This window comes from Colias philodice, chromosome 2 (assembly GCF_061535455.1).
Source record: "Colias philodice isolate Cphi_HAF_F1 chromosome 2, ilColPhil1 Martin Lab GWU primary, whole genome shotgun sequence".
Lineage (NCBI taxonomy): Eukaryota > Metazoa > Arthropoda > Insecta > Lepidoptera > Pieridae > Colias > Colias philodice.
In genome coordinates this window covers 12,809,781-12,827,387 of record NC_143087.1, presented here as the reverse complement: position 1 = coordinate 12,827,387, position 17,607 = coordinate 12,809,781, and the positions used below count along the sequence as shown (strand labels likewise).

At 35.2% G+C, this 17,607-nt stretch overlaps 2 protein-coding genes and 1 non-coding gene across 3 annotated transcripts in view; all 3 read right to left on the bottom strand.

Moving 5' to 3' along the window:
* LOC149490885 (sodium/potassium-transporting ATPase subunit beta-1-like) overlaps positions 1-974 on the bottom strand; it is a 28,407-nt gene extending 27,433 nt beyond the window's left edge. Inside the window, exon 1 of the mRNA XM_089709383.1 lies at positions 728-974. Coding sequence (XP_089565509.1) covers positions 728-869 — 142 coding nt within the window. The 5' untranslated portion in view covers positions 870-974. The remainder of the gene's footprint in view (positions 1-727) is intronic.
* Positions 975-2,720: 1,746 nt separating this feature from the next.
* LOC149490883 (sodium/potassium-transporting ATPase subunit beta-2-like) lies at positions 2,721-15,912 on the bottom strand. The gene is made up of 6 exons (XM_089709579.1): positions 15,656-15,912; positions 12,456-12,713; positions 11,429-11,609; positions 9,200-9,311; positions 5,150-5,318; positions 2,721-4,106 (listed from the first exon to the last, which is right to left on the bottom strand). The coding sequence occupies exons 1-6, from the start codon at positions 15,789-15,791 to the stop codon at positions 4,003-4,005; spliced, it is 960 nt and encodes a 319-aa protein (XP_089565705.1). The 5' UTR covers positions 15,792-15,912; the 3' UTR covers positions 2,721-4,002.
* On the bottom strand, positions 9,653-9,814 carry LOC149490884 (U1 spliceosomal RNA). The gene has a single exon (XR_016317760.1). It is a non-coding gene; the product is annotated as a U1 spliceosomal RNA (small nuclear RNA).
* Positions 15,913-17,607: the final 1,695 nt, after the last annotated feature.

Sequence of the window (17,607 nt, the reverse complement as noted above, 5' to 3'; positions counted from 1 at the left end):
TGATTTTATATGTAACTGTATTTAAATTTAACATTCAATAAAGCGGTGCAATTTAATTTAATAATAAATACATATAGGTAAGTACGATCCTTGATAAGTGTACATAGTTTGAATGAAATTTTAAATCTGTCCGTATATCACTATATGCGAAGGCCCACTGTTCAAAATCGAGTGTAAAGGGGTCGGTTACATACAAACACACAGGTGAAGCTAATAAAAGCGTGTTAATAATAGTTTTACGTCCCTATCACCAAAACATCTCCCATACCATGTGTGCAGTATAGTTTCAGAGTAATCGAAAACAAACAAAAAAGCGCGCTTATCTATAATTAATGCATTCGAAATACAATTGATCATAATATACCGTAATCATATACCTAATCTATGTAAATGCAAATTGTTAGCCAAAATTACAACTCTCAACCTATAACTATGTACTAATTAAATGATTAGGAAGTTACAGGAGCTGCCTGCTGAAGTCTGAACTGCTGAGCTAAATTTGATGAATTTTGTTCAGATAGAAAAAAAACCTCTTAAAATTAATCCCTTCTAAACTATGTTTTGCTTTGAACACATTTTCACACAAACAACAATTTGCAGTATACAAAAAAATAAACGCATAGTATTATTCTTAGCCCATTGAAACGGTAAATCCAGGTCATTCATAAAGAACAATGCCTAGGGTACAAAAGGGGATTAAAACCAGATTTATATAATACAAACTCACCCCATCGCTTCGGCGTCCTGCCCAAAAAGCTTTTCTCTTGTGGATTGTAGATTGCCTTACAAACCCTCTGCCAGAGGGGCCCAGCCTCAGGCGGCGCCCTAGCCCAGCCCGACGAATCAACACCGTTCGATTTGCCCGCCATTTCACAATTAATTTAACTTTTATTCATAAACACGTCTGCTATCCTCGGCGGGTTGAACGCAACTGCGCCCTACGGGCTGCGGTCTGCGCATACGCACGTGTTCGGAATCGTATGACATATGCGAACGATCGATGTACACAACACATTTCTGCCCACATTTTATTTGTGTAAATATAGATTGTCCGACTTGGATAATGAGGGTACTGTTTTTCACCAAGTGTTAAACTAAATTATGAACAAATTGAGTAGGTGTCTTTCATACAGCTACTGTAATATATTCAAAGTGCATAATTTTACATGCATCGACTTAATTTATTACACATTGTTCACAGAGGAAATGAACAAAGGACTTTTAAAATAATAAAACTAGGTACGTTTTCAAAAGATTTATCACTCAACAAACTATCAACAGAATATTTTTTATTTAACTAGGTAGGTATAATCCCTACTATCCCTACTAATCCCTACTAATATTATAAATGCGAAAGTAACTCTGTCTGTCTGTCTGTTACGCTTTCCCGCTAACCTCTCAACCGATTTTGATGAAATTTGGCACAGACAATCTTTAGACCCTGAGAAAGAACATAGGCTACCTTTCATCAAAACACCACGCGGGCGAAGCCGCGGGCGGAAGCTAGTATGTATATAAATTATACACAAATTCACTGTAACTTTATAACACTCGCAAATAAATGCAATCGAAGCGAAAATTCGTTATCTTCATGTTTTAAATTTCACTATCGAAATAGAATAAAAATACATACTTATCTTAAAATTAATTAAAATTTCAATTAATTATTACGTTCGTCGACATATCGACTTTCTAGTGGGCTATGCGACTTGCCAAGTATTGTATAATAATGTGTGTCAAAAACAATGCGATTATTTTTTTATATTCTATTATCTTGTAACGTGACTTTACCCGTGTGGTCAAACCATGGAATGAGATGCTTATGGTATTAAGTAGCCTATATAATATATTACTTTCTAGGCTGCAGGCTAAGGCTACAACTATCTCCGGGACAAAAAATATCACACCAAATAATCTACCTTTGGAACAGTGTTACGTGAAAGAAAGACAAATAAACAAACACTGTCGCATTTATTTGAATATTCATTATTCTTTTTATTAATAAATATTTTGTATCAAACAGCGAAACGAAAGATTAACGTTTTCTTTACTCGTGTGTTGAAAGTTGAAACCCGCTAACGACAAAACCAATTTCGATACGATTTTGTTTTAGAATCTGAAATTGTAAATAGTTACAATGTAATTTTTTAATTTGAGTAACTACATATTATGTATACAATATATGCTATGTCGTGATCATACATAATGAAGACTACTGTTTACATTGAAGGCTTTAGTAATTAGACAAGTTAGTTTATAGTAAATCAGTTATTGTATCATTTCGGTGGGCTGCGTCATGAAAAAAAATTATTACCTCAACACAAAACACTTCGACCGCATTTTTTCAATTTAATTTTTTGTCTACAAAAACCGCATTTTATGAACCAAAGATTCTTTCAATTGTCAAATTTCTTATTACAAAATCAGTTTTTTTAACAGCACCCTTCGATCAAAAATAACAGCTATTGAAGATATAACCCTAGATTGACAAGTCATGATGAACGTTAAAATAACAATAAGATGAACATTAAAATTATCGCACCTTACAGTTATGTCAATAAGCTTGACTTTGCTTTAACTGTTTTTTCTTTCGACTCGAAATTTTACTATTACTTATTTATATGTTGTAAGTGTCTCTATTATGTTCTTAAATATCAAAGGTAAAAGGCATAATTCGTTTATGCATACGATGTATCTGTTTTTAAAAATAAAACAATATATTATACAAATAATTTTATTATCAAAAAAATCAGGCACACGTGTTCAAATACATTTGGACGGATACAATTACTCTTACTCTAAGTACAAACATCAAACAAAAAACGGGTTTAAATCCGGTAATATTCACGCCTTACGGTAATGATTTACTAAATGCATTAATGTAACTATAAAGGATAAGTAATGCTTACTTACTGCATTTATAATAATATAATAGTTAAAAATATATTTTATCCACATGGAATGATACATTTACAAAAAATCGTCCCCTAAGAAATTGAAAAAGGGGAAAAAAAAGTAAGTATGTTAATTCATACAAATAACTTTTTTTTGTTAAAAAATATTATTAAATTGTAATAAGTCACTAGACAAGTTTTACAATACATGTTCTTTAGTGTATAAAATATGAGTAAAACTCTCTATTTTGTCGGTATTAACTGCATTGTAAAAAAACTGTGTACTCCAGATATACTTACTTCAGTAAAAATGAGACTTTTTACAAAAATATAAAGGTGTTAATTGTTCAGTCTTCCCGCCCTCAAATCTGTAGGTGGGATTATCTACATATTAATAATTAATAATTATTGTTAGTTAATATTGTAAAATATAACCTATTTTATTAGATGCACAATAATCTGGACGGATTATGTTAATTTCACTTTACGAGTCTGATATTACAACTAAAAATATAGCAGCCATTCTTATACGTCATCAAAAAAAAGTAAAATAATATAATATGAGATATCATCATTGTAAGTTGCCGATTAAAAAAGATTCCTTATAATATAAAATAAACACTGTCATGACAAAAGTTAAAAAAAAAAACATTTTTGGCGGCTATTTTGAATTCGGAAAATACAAATTCATAAAAGAAAACTTTTTTTATAAAAGATTAAAAAATAAAAAGTATAAAAAATCATTATACTTACGTAAATTCAGCCGAAAAATTCAGATCATCTTCATCATTAATTACATTGATATAAAATGTCTAATTTGTAGAAGTTATTGAGATTCGTTGGTCTACTGGGATTCACTTGGTCTATTAAAGTCTTTTGATAAAAGTCACACTACTTATATAAATACATAACGATAAAATAAAAATATCATATAAGCACAAACATATTCTACTGAAAAGACCAACACGAGATTCGAAAAAAATATCCTTCATGTCAAACCTATTGCTAAATATTTAACTAAAATACCTATAAAAATAGGATCAATCTGTTGGTCTACTAAGACCGCGGTCTTCTGGAAAGACCGAATGTCATGGAGGTAAATAACAGTCTACTCGATCATGAGTTCAAAATGGACGACTCCAAGCTTCTCTCTTCTGTCGTATTTTATATTTCTGGCCCACGCGCGACATTCTATGTTAATGACTATACCGGCTGAAACAAACATACATTTTTTGATAAAATTTCAATTGTAAAGCAAATTAATTTCTTATGTATTGAAATAAATTAAAATTATGATAATAATATGTTGTATAAAACGTGTTCCTATAGATATTTAAAAGAGAAATAATAAAACTAATGTTTTACTTAGCATTGAGGTTTCAAAGATCAGATCTAATCTAATATCTAATATTCTAATATATATTATAAAGGCGAAAGTTTGTAAGGATGTATGGATGTATGGATGTTTGTTATTCTTTCACGTAAAAACTACTGAACCGATTACAATGAAATTTAGCACACATATAGAGGGTAACTTGGATTAACACATAGGATAGTTTTTATCCCGGAAATCCCACGGGAACGGGAACTATGCGGGTTTTCCTTTGCAAACGCGGGCGAAGCCGCGGGCGGAAATCTAGTCTATACTAATATTATAAAGCTGAAGAGTTTGATTGTTTGAACTCGCTAATCTCGGGAACTACTGGTCCGATTTGAAAAATTCTTTCGGTGTTAGATAGCCCATTTATCGAGGAAGGTTTTAGGCTATATATTATCATCACGCTACGACCAACAGGAGTGGAGCCACGGGGGTGAAACCGCGCGGAGCAGCTAGTTTGGTATAAAACGTTATAAGTTCAAATTCCGCATCTTTTAACCCTTTTTGCTTTAAATTACTTAGATAATGTCAAGTTAAAGATGTTATTTTTTCAGATTTGTTACTAAAAATAGTATAGGAATGATGATTGTGAACAAAATTAATTTATGTACTTCCTACTAATATTATAAATGCGAAAGTTTGCGACGATGTGTGTGTTTGTTACTCTTTCACGCAAATACTACTGAACCGATTACAATGAAATTTAGCACACATATAGAGGGTAACTTGGATTATCACATAGGATAGGTTTTATCCCGGAAATCCCACGGGAACGGGAACTATGCGGGTTTTCCTTCGAAAACGCGGGCGAAGCCGCGGACGGAAATCCAGTAAATCATAATTTTAATATTTAAATAAATTTCCCTTATGTACTCACTCGCAGGGCTTTGTAGATGCACGGCTACCAAGGGACTCAGATACCCTTCGGCATTATTGTACGGGTAGAAATAACCCGGGAACCCTGGATACGGTAAATATGTTATCGGTCCGATGTTCTCCTGGTCTGTTGGGGTCTCGCCTTGACACGACACCCATATCATGTTAGCCTGGAAGAAAATATTTATAGTGGTATAGAATGGCAGTTGAAGTAGTTTATTTTATGTGTTTGATCCTAGCAGTAGATTATTCTATTATTATAAAGTAAATAATTATTAAATGTAGTAGATTGGTAGCCATACTGTTTTTTTTTTTATCTAGGTAGTAATTCTATCTAATTTATGATTTATGAAATTTCATCTAAACTATGGGATAGTTAAAAAATATTACATCAAAGATACCTATTTGTATGAATAAGGGCCGATTTTTCAATCCCGAGATAAACAGTCTAATAACTACCCCTCGAATAGATTTATTCAATTATTTATCTAACTCATAACGGCTCGCCTATTTTTCAATCGTGACTTATTTGATGAATATCTGACCAAATATTTCCATATTGGCAGCTCTGCTCTCGGAGTGGCGAAAAAAACATATTAAATTAGTCAGGTTAGAGCGGGATAGAGTCAACTCTTGCAATTTGTCAACAACCGTCATTATGACTCACGTCAGGGATGCATTTAGTTTGTCTTGTATTGCTCTTGTCTTCTATGATTGTTGATTGTTGTTTTCATTCTTTTTTTATTTATTTATTTATTTATTATTTATTCGAGTTTGGTTAAATTTGTGTTTCAATTTATATATGTAGGTGTACTGGCTGGTAGAACTATTACTGGCTGATGAGAATTACATCGGAACGAGATTTGACAACTGTCGATCTGGCGGAGCGTCGCGTCGATGGTCGGCTGCAGACGTTGCTTGGTTACAAAAAAACGAAGAACGGCTAGAGCACCACGTTTGCGACGAATCGCTATTGTTCCGAGTAATCTTGTGCATTGTTGTATCGAAACTAATTAAAAGCGATTGATCAAGTGATTCCCTAATTACTAGCGCATAGATTTGTGCGATTACATAACATTTGTTGTAACATTGATGATTCATTTGTTTTCACCAACATTATAATTTACTGAAGATATGGGTGATTCTGATGATTATGGCCATCCGCCCATATCAGAAGTGGGATACCATGCGCTTCCGACCGAGGAAAATCAATCACCTGACGAAAATAGCGCCACTAAATTGCTAAGCAATATGGAAGTCTTACTTACTCGGATGTTAGCGACGACGCAACCGCCCGTGCCGATGGCAACTGCTAGCGCTCAGTCTAGTGCAGTGAAACTCGTTGAGTTTAATCCGGAAGATGTTGACATGGATGTAGAAGGTTGGTGTAAGATTACAGAGCTTATGGTACTGACTAAAAATTTAAAGGGAGTAGATTTACTTGTGGCTCTTACCAATGCACTGAAAGGCCGCGCCGCCTCTTGCTTGACAAAGTTAAATTTGAATGAGCTCACATGGGAGACTGTAAAGCAAAGTTTAATGGCCAGATTTTGTAAACCAAAATTATTTCAAGACTACTTTGATGAAATATTGAATTTTCAAATTGGAACAAAAGAAACCGCAGCAGAAGCTGGCCTGCGCTTATGGAATATGATCGAAACTATACCTAAAACTCAAATGCCAGAAGATGTTATAACGGGATTTGTCATATCAGTTTTATGTCAGATGGATGGTTTGATACGCCGTGAGCTAAACGCATATACTGTCACTACCAAACCTCAGCTATTTAGAATCTTAAGAGGCATTTCTCTAAAGCGAAGATCGGAGCTTATTGAAATCCAAGAGCCTGATTTAAAACAACCTAGATTTGTAGACGCAAGAGTTCCTGATAAATGTCATTTTTGTGGAATCCCCGGACACCGGCAAGCCGACTGTAAAAAGCGTCTTCGAGAAGATTTTTCTGGAAAAACTAAACAACAAAATCCGTTAACTGCAACACGTGCTCCCGAGAAAATTGCGACCGTAACCTGCTACGTATGCGGTCAAGCTGGACACATAGCAACAACTTGTAAAGAAAAAGGAAAAGGTAGTGGAGCTACCATAAAATAAGCGATCAATGTCTGCGAACAACGGCAGTCGAGTGGCACCTTGAGGATGTCATCCGGTGAGTCAGTCCCCTTTTTGTTTGAAAGCGGATCGTCTTGCTTTTTGATAAAATAGAGCTATCTTAGTAAGTTGCCAGATACTGTGTGCAGTGATCTTGGGTATCTTACGGGCAAGTAGAGCGTGTGATGCGCACTTTGAAAAGTTTGCTAACGATTATCTAAAACGATCCCAATAAAGCGTGACGTAACATCTCAGATTGCAAAAAAATAATCATGAAGTCGAAATTTACGTAGAGCAAGACAATCCGTAACTTATGTGTAATCTGTGAGCATTGTTTGCATGAAGTTTACTTAACTATTTTGGCACGTTGAGTGAGAACAGTCATTGAGTTATGTGGTGTATGGAAGGTGGTCGAAGGGATAATGCCGTCCGGGCCATGCAGCTTATAGCGGCTGGTCGAAGGGACACATTCATCCGGTCCATCCTTAAGTGTTCATTGGTCGAAGGGATAATGCCGTCCGGGCCATGCAGCTGATAGCGGCTGGTCGAAGGGACACATTCATCCGGTCCATCCTTAAGTGTTCATTGGTCGAAGGGATAATGCCGTCCGGGCCATGCAGCTGATAGCGGCTGGTTGAAGGGACACATTCATCCGGTCCAATCTTAAGTGTTTATTGGTCGAAGGGACAGTGTCGTCCGGTCCATGCCCGTGTGGCTGGTCGAAAGGACACACCCGTCCGGTCCAAATTGATGTTGCGTAAAGAATTGATCCTAAAAAGGTGCCGTCCGGTCCATGAGTGGTCGAAAGGACACACGCTTTTTCTGTTCTGAGACAAAGTTGTATGACCGTAACATTACGCAGTAGTTATCATAGCTTGTCAGGTTGGGCGAGCGGGTAGATTGACAGACACCCGTCCGATAGATTGTGTTATTGTTACAGGACTGCAATCTGATGCGCCCGAGGACGGTCGAAAGTCAGTCTGGCCGTGTAGGTGTACTGGCTGGTAGAACTATTACTGGCTGATGAGAATTACATCGGAACGAGATTTGACAACTGTCGATCTGGCGGAGCGTCGCGTCGATGGTCGGCTGCAGACGTTGCTTGGTTACAAAAAAACGAAGAACGGCTAGAGCACCACGTTTGCGACGAATCGCTATTGTTCCGAGTAATCTTGTGCATTGTTGTATCGAAACTAATTAAAAGCGATTGATCAAGTGATTCCCTAATTACTAGCGCATAGATTTGTGCGATTACATAACATTTGTTGTAACATTGATGATTCATTTGTTTTCACCAACATTATAATTTACTGAAGATATGGGTGATTCTGATGATTATGGCCATCCGCCCATATATATTTTACGATGGAAACGACATACTTAAAGGCAGCGTTCGGCAAATTTTCAATGGCATGGTCATCAGTACTATCAAAAACATCAATTTCAATATGATTTTAATGGATAATAATTATATAGAAAGAGGTTTAATTGTTAATAATTCTACGCTCTATGTTATGACATACGAAAATATCCCAAATTTGACGCGTCAGTTGTCAACTCAAACGCCTAACCGTCGAATAGCGCGCTATCTGGCCGTTGGAGCGGCAAATAGATTTATTCCTCAAATAACGTAGTTATTCGATAGATAAGTCCTATTCGTCTATTGAAAAATTGAATATTTTGTTAACTGAAGGATAAAGTCTATCTAGCTGTTTATCTGGACATTGAAAAATCGGCCCTAAATGTTGAAACTTTGGTTATCAATTAAATCCATCAGAGTGTGTGACGAGCACGTATCAGAAGTGAAACTTTTTTGGCAAGATTCTAAAAATACCAAAATCGTCGCCTTCCTCCATGACGTGACGGGATTGCCATGACGCGACACTGAAATTTTACACTCAACGCGCCTAAAAAAGTTTCACTTCAATAATATTATAATACTTACTGCATCTCTATTATATCCAGTGATATTCTTTATACTGCTCTGTAACTCTGGAGGCATACTCAGTGGTAGGTTGTTCGTATCGTTGTAGAATTCCGGTCGCCATCCGAATATTCTAGAAATTTATTATAATTTATACTAATACTGCGGGTGAAACCGCGGAGCACAGCTAGTACTTTATAAAATCTTGCTTATAAAATTTTCAGGGAAGTATTTCATTTAAATTCGAGTTGTTTTTTATGAATTCACACACTACAACTACATAGATTTCCCCATAGAAATAGAAGTTAATATTTCTGAACCTCTTCACCTTTCATAATATTAATTTACAACATTGTTGCTTTTAAAGAACTTCGAACGATCTACCAATAAGAATTAAAAATCAAAATAATCTCAAATCAGAAATCAGTCTTCAGTATTAATTTTGATATATTTTTAATTACACATTTATTATATGGGGGACGGCGCGTACGCAGTCCCCACTACCAAAAATAACGCGTCCGAGTTATCCACATTAGGGATAATCGCAGAGGTCAACCCCGCCGCAGTGCAATGGCGGGACCTCGCTCTGGGGGAACCGCCTTCCTGATCACGGTGTCCCCTACGCCAGGTAAGTATGAGTTCGCTACGGTTTCAGGGGTATTTATGTGTTTCAAAAAAAATTTCTATAGCGCGATCTACAAAACCTCTTTGCACTCGTGGCGACATCTAGTGGCTGCTTTTCTAAACTCAAATGCAAACTTTGGTAACGTCCTTAGTTCCAGTTGTGTCCATAGAGGGCGCTTCTTATGACAATATTCTTTACTTTTTATTAATACACTAGCAATGCCCTGCGGTTTCACCCGCATAGATAGCGATATCGTTACAGTGAAAAGTCTACTATAGGTTTAATTTTTAATCACATGAAAATCACCTTTACCCCGTCCCGCACTACGGCCTTTTTTTTTTGTTTTAGTGGGGAAATCTTTCATAGATACCCACGGCCTCCGGGGGAGGGGCCGTGGGTTATGTCGGATTCCTACCGACCAAAACCCCACTGTGTTCCGTCAAGACGCATATTGGTAGAATTCCTCCGTGACCCCCGCACTACGGCCTGCTCGAACAGTATACCTACTATTTTCTGTAGATTGACACTTTTAAAAATTCGTTATATCTTTTGAATGGAATATCCAATTCTTTTCATTTAAAAAGTATTTTGCTGGTATTGAAACAGTCTATAATAAAACATCATTTAATGGGATAAGGATTAATATATGTGTATGGATAACATGGTTTGATTACTGTCGGCACTTCTATTTACTTTGAAAACGTAAAAAAGTTGTTGTAGTAACATAACTACTGAAGATGGACATATGGTATCGCGGACTTTCTTGTAGATATTGATCCATTCTATAATACCGTAGAACATTTTTTTGTTCTATCTTCAATAGATTCCGCAGCGCACGCGATGACAGAAGTTTTATTGAGGATTTTTTTACACCTTGGGTTACATTATTGCATTTTTAGTAAGGAACTCTAATTTTTTTGAAAATGCAATATAGCCTATGTTGCTCAGTAAAGATGCAGCTTTCTAATGGTGAAAGAATTTTTGAAATCGGTCCAGTAGTTTATGCGTGAAAACCATACATACATACATACATACATACTTACAAACTTTTCCTCTTTATAATATTAGTATTAATACATGTATTTAAATTTTAAACATTAATATGTTAGTATTCAATTTAATCATTGCCTTCTTTAAAATCATAGAGCTGAGTTTATTGAAAGGGACATATTCAATAACTACTTCTTGGTTCGACAAAATAATAATTTTTGTATATGATTTTCATGATTACCAAACTCTGAAGAAACCTTTTTCATCAATAAATGAAAAATGTTGCAAAGATATGAAAAAATGGTTGAATACTCTGATAGATATATGGGTTGGTAAAATATGGATATTTTATTTTCAAATAGCATAGCAAAGCGTACAAAAATTGATTTTGCCCCAAATTTCTTTACACGATTTTTGAAGTGAAACTTCTTTATCGGGGTTGGAAAAAAATTTAGTGTAACATTTTTTCGTTACGCGCCATCTTGTTTTTATCCCTTACACGCTTGATTGACGTATTTCTATAAAGTTGCATATAGAAATTATTTTCTTAAAAATAAAGTCATAAAGAAGTTTCACTTCTTACGTGTGTACACTAGTACACGCACACATTTTTTTTTATTCATTAAGGCACATACTTGTTAAGCTTCAAGAAGATACACGGCGACGACTTATGGTACGAGAAGTGGTTTTCTTCAGTACAGGGTTCGAAACCTCGTATGTCCACATCGCACACTTTCCCAGGTGGTGGGAGGTTACGGAAGTCGCAGTTGAATATGTTCTGACCGGCGCCCGCTGTTTGACCTTTCTTCTTGTAAACTGAAAATGTTATGTTACAAATGAGAAAAAAAAGTATAAACTAGGTGCTATAAAGGTTCGAACACGCTTTTTGTTAAAATTCTTGTTGAGTTAGAAGAATTTTTTTTTTATAACCAGAATGTGCATTAGTTATTTTGAGAATTTTAGGTATCAATTTTATTGATAACCCTTTAAAATGGATCCATCTATTCAGGCAGGTCAGAGATTACTCAGTACAGTCATTTTAGTCCAGATACAAAATTATGAATACATAATATGTATAATACTTTTATTTTCACATTAAATATGGTCAGTCAATCTTATTTAATTGTACTGATACTATAGTAACAAGTCTTTAAAAGCTTATCTTTAACATTTGCCATTGAGATAATTATTTCTGACCTAGACAGACTTAGACATAAGTAGATTACAAGTTAAGTCCCATTCATATAATGTTGCCAAGTTGAACTATTTTTAAATAAATAAATACCTATTAATGTTAGCTTAGCATATTGCATTATAAACATTGTAAGCCACTTAACTTTGAGTTGTGCATTTAAGTATTAGTTATAATTGAAATGGTTTCATCATATTAAGTAACTAGTAAAAAAGTTATGCATTAAAAAAAATAATCAAACAAAGCATGAGAGAAAAATCGATACAGTTATGAGACAAATGCAATCTTAAAAAAAAATATGGTGAGAAATAATTTTTTTTAACTTAAGAACTATTTTCGAATCGTCCATTGATTTTGGGTTACTATTAAAGCACTGGTGAGCACTGGTTTGCCAAAGAAACAGTAATAATTTCACAAATTTTCACACAAACTATACATTTCACATAGGTTCCTTCACTTCTATCACTTACCTGACAGAAAGTCAATGAGCTGATCCTCCCAAAACCTGTAGCTGTCGTACCCTGTACCCTTATACCATATAAGGGTACTTCTTACATCTTCAGGCAATGGTCGGAAGCCGAGCCCAGGGCTTGTACCAATGAGTCCACCATCTTGTTGTAACCTCGGCACTCTTGGGTTTATGAATTGTTGCAAAAATGTCACCATGCATACGGAGAATAGAGCTATGAGCGCTGCATAGAATATTAGGTAGAAGAGGATGATCTTTCCTATAAGAGAGAGAAATAATAATTTTATTGTGTACTCTGACTTAAATCTATACTAATATTATAAAGCTGAAGAGTTTGTTCGTTTGTTTGTTTGTTTGAACGCGCTAATCTCGGGAACTACTGGTCCGATTTGAAAAATTCTTTCGGTGTTAGATAGCCCATTTATCGAGGAAGGTTATAGGCTATATTATATCATCACGCTACGACCAACAGGGGTGGAGCCACGGGGGTGAAACCGCGCGGAGCAGCTAGTCAATTATAAACTTTGTGTGTCTCAACAGGTAAACTAATTTTTGAGACAGTCACAAAAACCCTATAAGTTCTATTGGCTAAAAAGTAACACAGAAATATTATTGCCTGACAAAAATAATATAAAACATAATCCATACTAATATTATAAATGCGAAAGTATCTCTGTCTGTCTGTCTGTTACTCAATCACGCCTAAACTACTGAACCAATTTTCATGAAATTTGGTATGGAGATATTTTGATACCCGAGAAAGGACATAGGCTACTGTTTATCCCGGGAAAATGACGCAATCCCGGAAATCCCACGGGAACGGGAACTATGCGGGTTTTTCTTTGACTGCGCGGGCGAAGCCGCGGGCGGAAACCTAGTTTTCAATAAAAGCCACAGAGTAATCCGTAATCTGTATTCCGTAAATTAATAATTTTATTTTTACTGTTTTCAGTAAACTGCCTTGTTTTTTTTATATACATAATATATATACCTACATAAAGGCATGAGTAATTTAAAAACATAGTTTTTAAGGCTTTTACAATCAATTTCTGATCAAATAAATTATTGAATGTCATACAAAATAATACACAACAGTGAAGAGTAGCATAACCTAGTTTAATCTTATTCTATCAAATCAAACCAAGTAGTCTATATTCATACAGATTTTAATACCAAGGACGGGTTGGCTTTAGTTAACTGCCGCACGAATTTGTTGGAAATATTTATATTTTTAGTTAGCTAGGTAATGTAAGATTGTAATTCCAAAATATTATCGTTAGGAAACTTGTAGTTTTTTAGTTATTAATTTTTAAAGTTAATAATTTTTTGTGCGAAAAAAGTGCATTTATCCGTTTTGTTGTGCAAGAAAGCGGACCAAGACGTTCCATTTCACTGTACTGTGACTTTACGCTGCGGCCGGCGAGTGCCAAAAGCGACTTTAGGGCGATTCCTACTCAAACAAAAAAAAATCTACGTAACTAGGTAGGTTAAAAAACTGTTAAACTTTTATTTTTAATATCCAAATAGGTAGCGAGGAGCGAAGCGACGAGCGTGTTAGGTTAACTCTTGAACTGCCGCACGAGCCGAGCGAGCGAAGCGAGCGTGCCGCGGCAGCGGCCGGCGAGTGCCAGAAGCGACTTTAGGGCGATTCCCACTCAAACAAAAAAGACGTGTGGCACTCGGGGACTGCCGCGGCAAAGCTATTGCATAGCATGCCTTCAAGCCACACCTCCGTGCCCGTCGGAGTGGGGAGCGTGAGGTTTTTCGTTACGCAATTTCTGGATTCGGTCCCCGCGCTCAAGGCCCTTGATAGAAGCTATGCAATAGCTTAAAAAAAATCTACTTAGGTTAAAAAACTATTAAACTTTTACTTTTAGTATTCAAATAGGTAGCGAGGAGCGAAGCGACGAGCGTATTAGGTTAACATTTGAACTGCCGCACGAGCCGAGCGAGCGAAGCGAGCGTGCCGCGGCAGCGGCCGGCGAGTGCCAGAAGCGACTTTAGGGCGATTCCCACTCAAATAAAAAAAACTACGTAGGTTTTCACAACTTGTTTGTATTTTATTTATGTATCGTAAAATTTTTGTTACACCAATTCCATACATTTTGAGGTTAGAATAGGAAAATTGATTTTTCTCCAAAACTATTGGTTTCCTAACTTTCCCCTTTTGGTGGGAGGGTCCCCCCCCCCTCCTCCCCCCCACACCCCCCCCACAAAAAACCTATAATACGTGCGGCAGTTCTCTAAAGAAACCCCCCAAGGACGTTATATTTTAAAGATTAATGCTTAAGCCTGCTTGACACCTGACTGTAAGAGGTTTCAGATTACAGACTAACCCTCATATTTGTTCAGCACGCAATTTAACCGCTGCAATATAAAACAGCTTTAGGGCTTCTGGGGATTGCGTAACATATATATATTTTGATTTAAAGTACTTAGTGTAGAAAGAAAATGTTTAAAGATGATTATTACTCTAGGTTTTAGGGAACATTTAAAATAAATAGGTTTTTAGTGAGAAAAATTTAAATTATTTAGGTATAAAGCTTCTTAACTACAGCTTGAATTAGTGCAGCATAAATTGTAATTATATTTTTAGTTTAAGAAAAGATTTAGTCTTCTTTATTTTTAAATATTAATGAGGTTAAATTTCTTAGTAGACACTTGGTATAGATACTGTATTGAAAGTGTTACACATTTTCAACTTTTATATTTTCGTATCAATCTAAAAATTTATATTAAAAGTAGTTTTTTATAAAAAAATATAAAATGTTACATATAAAATACAATATGCATATCATAGAGCCAGCATAATTATGTGACGACTTTATAAAACCATGTAACATGTAACAAATCAATGATTTTTATATGCCGACATTAATTAGATAAAAACCGTTAAGTTATTTTTATTTAATTGCCCATTGCATATAAATAAACTGTTATTGTAAATATTAGGTATACAATTTATGAATGAAAAAGTGTGAAAAAGTGATGATAAATGAACTAACTAATCAAGTTACATTGTTTTCTGTCTTTTGCACAAAACTTTCTCAAAATTATAATGAAGAAAAGCCTCAGTTCTGAACATAAAGGCGCCACGCCCATTAACAATTTCAAAAAAGAACTCGGTGCGTGTGAATATTCTTACGGAGTAAATATTATCAAATAGAACCTAGAAACTTAAAGTAAAATAAAGATACGAACCCCAACTTTCAGGAGTCCTGCCCATAATTTTTCCAGTCTCATCATTGTAAACGAAATCTGAAAACTTTTGTCGTCCTGTTTTTCTTAATGGTTTCATTTCTATTTCGAACTCTTCTAACTTGGGATTTCGCATCATTTTGTTAATCAAATAATGTTTACTTCACTTTGAATTACAAAACGTACATTCATGAAATAAAATAACCAACAAACATTCTACAACAACGGACGCCGCTTACAATTTTAATTGTTAATGATCAACTTCACAGAGCAAGTAATATAGTAATCAACTTCAGCAATCAGCGGTCAGCCAAGCCAACTCCAATCACGAATCCACCCAAACTGTCAATGTCAATTTCAAAATCATATCACTGTCTCGTACACTGTCTCAGTGTCCATTCATGGGCCATTCCGTTCATCTACGAATTTACGATTTTATGAAAAAAGACTAGTTCGATTTTAGGATTAAATTAAACTCATCTTTATAATGGCAGAGCAGATATACGAGTATCGCAGTGGTTTATTACTATATATGAATCAGCACAAAAAAATCTGCAAATTAAACAAAATAATTCAAAGAAATAAAATAACGAAAGCAATGCACAGTGAAAACTGAAATCACAGAGTTACTTATATACTACGACCGGCGAAACTGTATTATTTAATATTAAAGCACTTGTATTCCATATGAGTAATAATTAATTTCCGTTCATCTTCGAATTTACGACTTTATGAAAAAAGACTAGTTCGATTTTAGGATTAAATTAAACTCATCTTTATAATGGCAGAGCAGATATACGAGTATCGCAGTGGTTTATTACTATGAATCAGCACAAAAGAATCTGCAAATTAAACAAAATAATTCAAAGAAATAAAATAACGAAAGCAATGCACAGTGAGAACTGAAATCACAGAGTTACTTATATACTACGACCGACGAAACTGTATTATTTAATATTAAAGCACTTGTATTCCATATGAGTAATAATTAATATTAAGCTGCTTGATCCGGTTTGGCCCAGGATACATAAAAATAACCATATGTACCAGTCACAGTACCAGTACATAATATACTAAATCTCAGTCTACTGATGTGCTGTATATTAAACTAGCAATGCCCTGCGGTTTCATCCGCATAGATAGCGATATCGTTACAGTGAAAAGTCTACTATAGGTCGGACTATAGGTTTAATTTTTAATCACATGATAATCACCTTTACCCCGTCCCGCACTACGGCCTTTTTTTTTGTTTTTGTGGGGAAATCTTTCATAGATACCCACGGCCTCCGGGGGAGGGGCCGTGGGTTATGTCGGATTCCTACCGACCAAAACCCCTTACCCCACTGTGTTCCGTCAAGACGCATATTGGTAGAATTCCTCCATGACCCCCGCACTACGGCTTGCTCGAACAGTATACCTACTATTTTCTGTAGATTGACACTTTTAAAAATTCGTTATATCTTTTGAATGGAATATCCAATTCTTTTCATTTAAAAAGTATTTTGCTGGTATTGAAACAGTCTATAATAAAACATCATTTAATGGGATAAGGATTAATATATGTGTATCGATAACATGGTTTGATTACTGTCGGCACTTCTATTTACTTTGAAAACGTAAAAAAGTTGTTGTAGTAACAAAACTACTGAAGATGGACATATGGTATCGCGGACTTTCTTGTAGATATTGATCCATTCTATAATACCGTAGAACATTTTTTTGTTCTATCTTCAATAGATTCCGCAGCGCACGCGATGACAGATTTTTTATTGAGGATTTTTTTACACCTTGGGTTACATTATTGCATTTTTGGTAAGGATCTCTAATTTTTTTGAAAATGCAATATAGCCTATGTTGCTCAGTAAAGATGCAGCTTTCTAATGGTGAAAGAATTTTTGAAATCGGTCCAGTAGTTTTTGCGTGAAAACCATACATACATACATACATACATACAT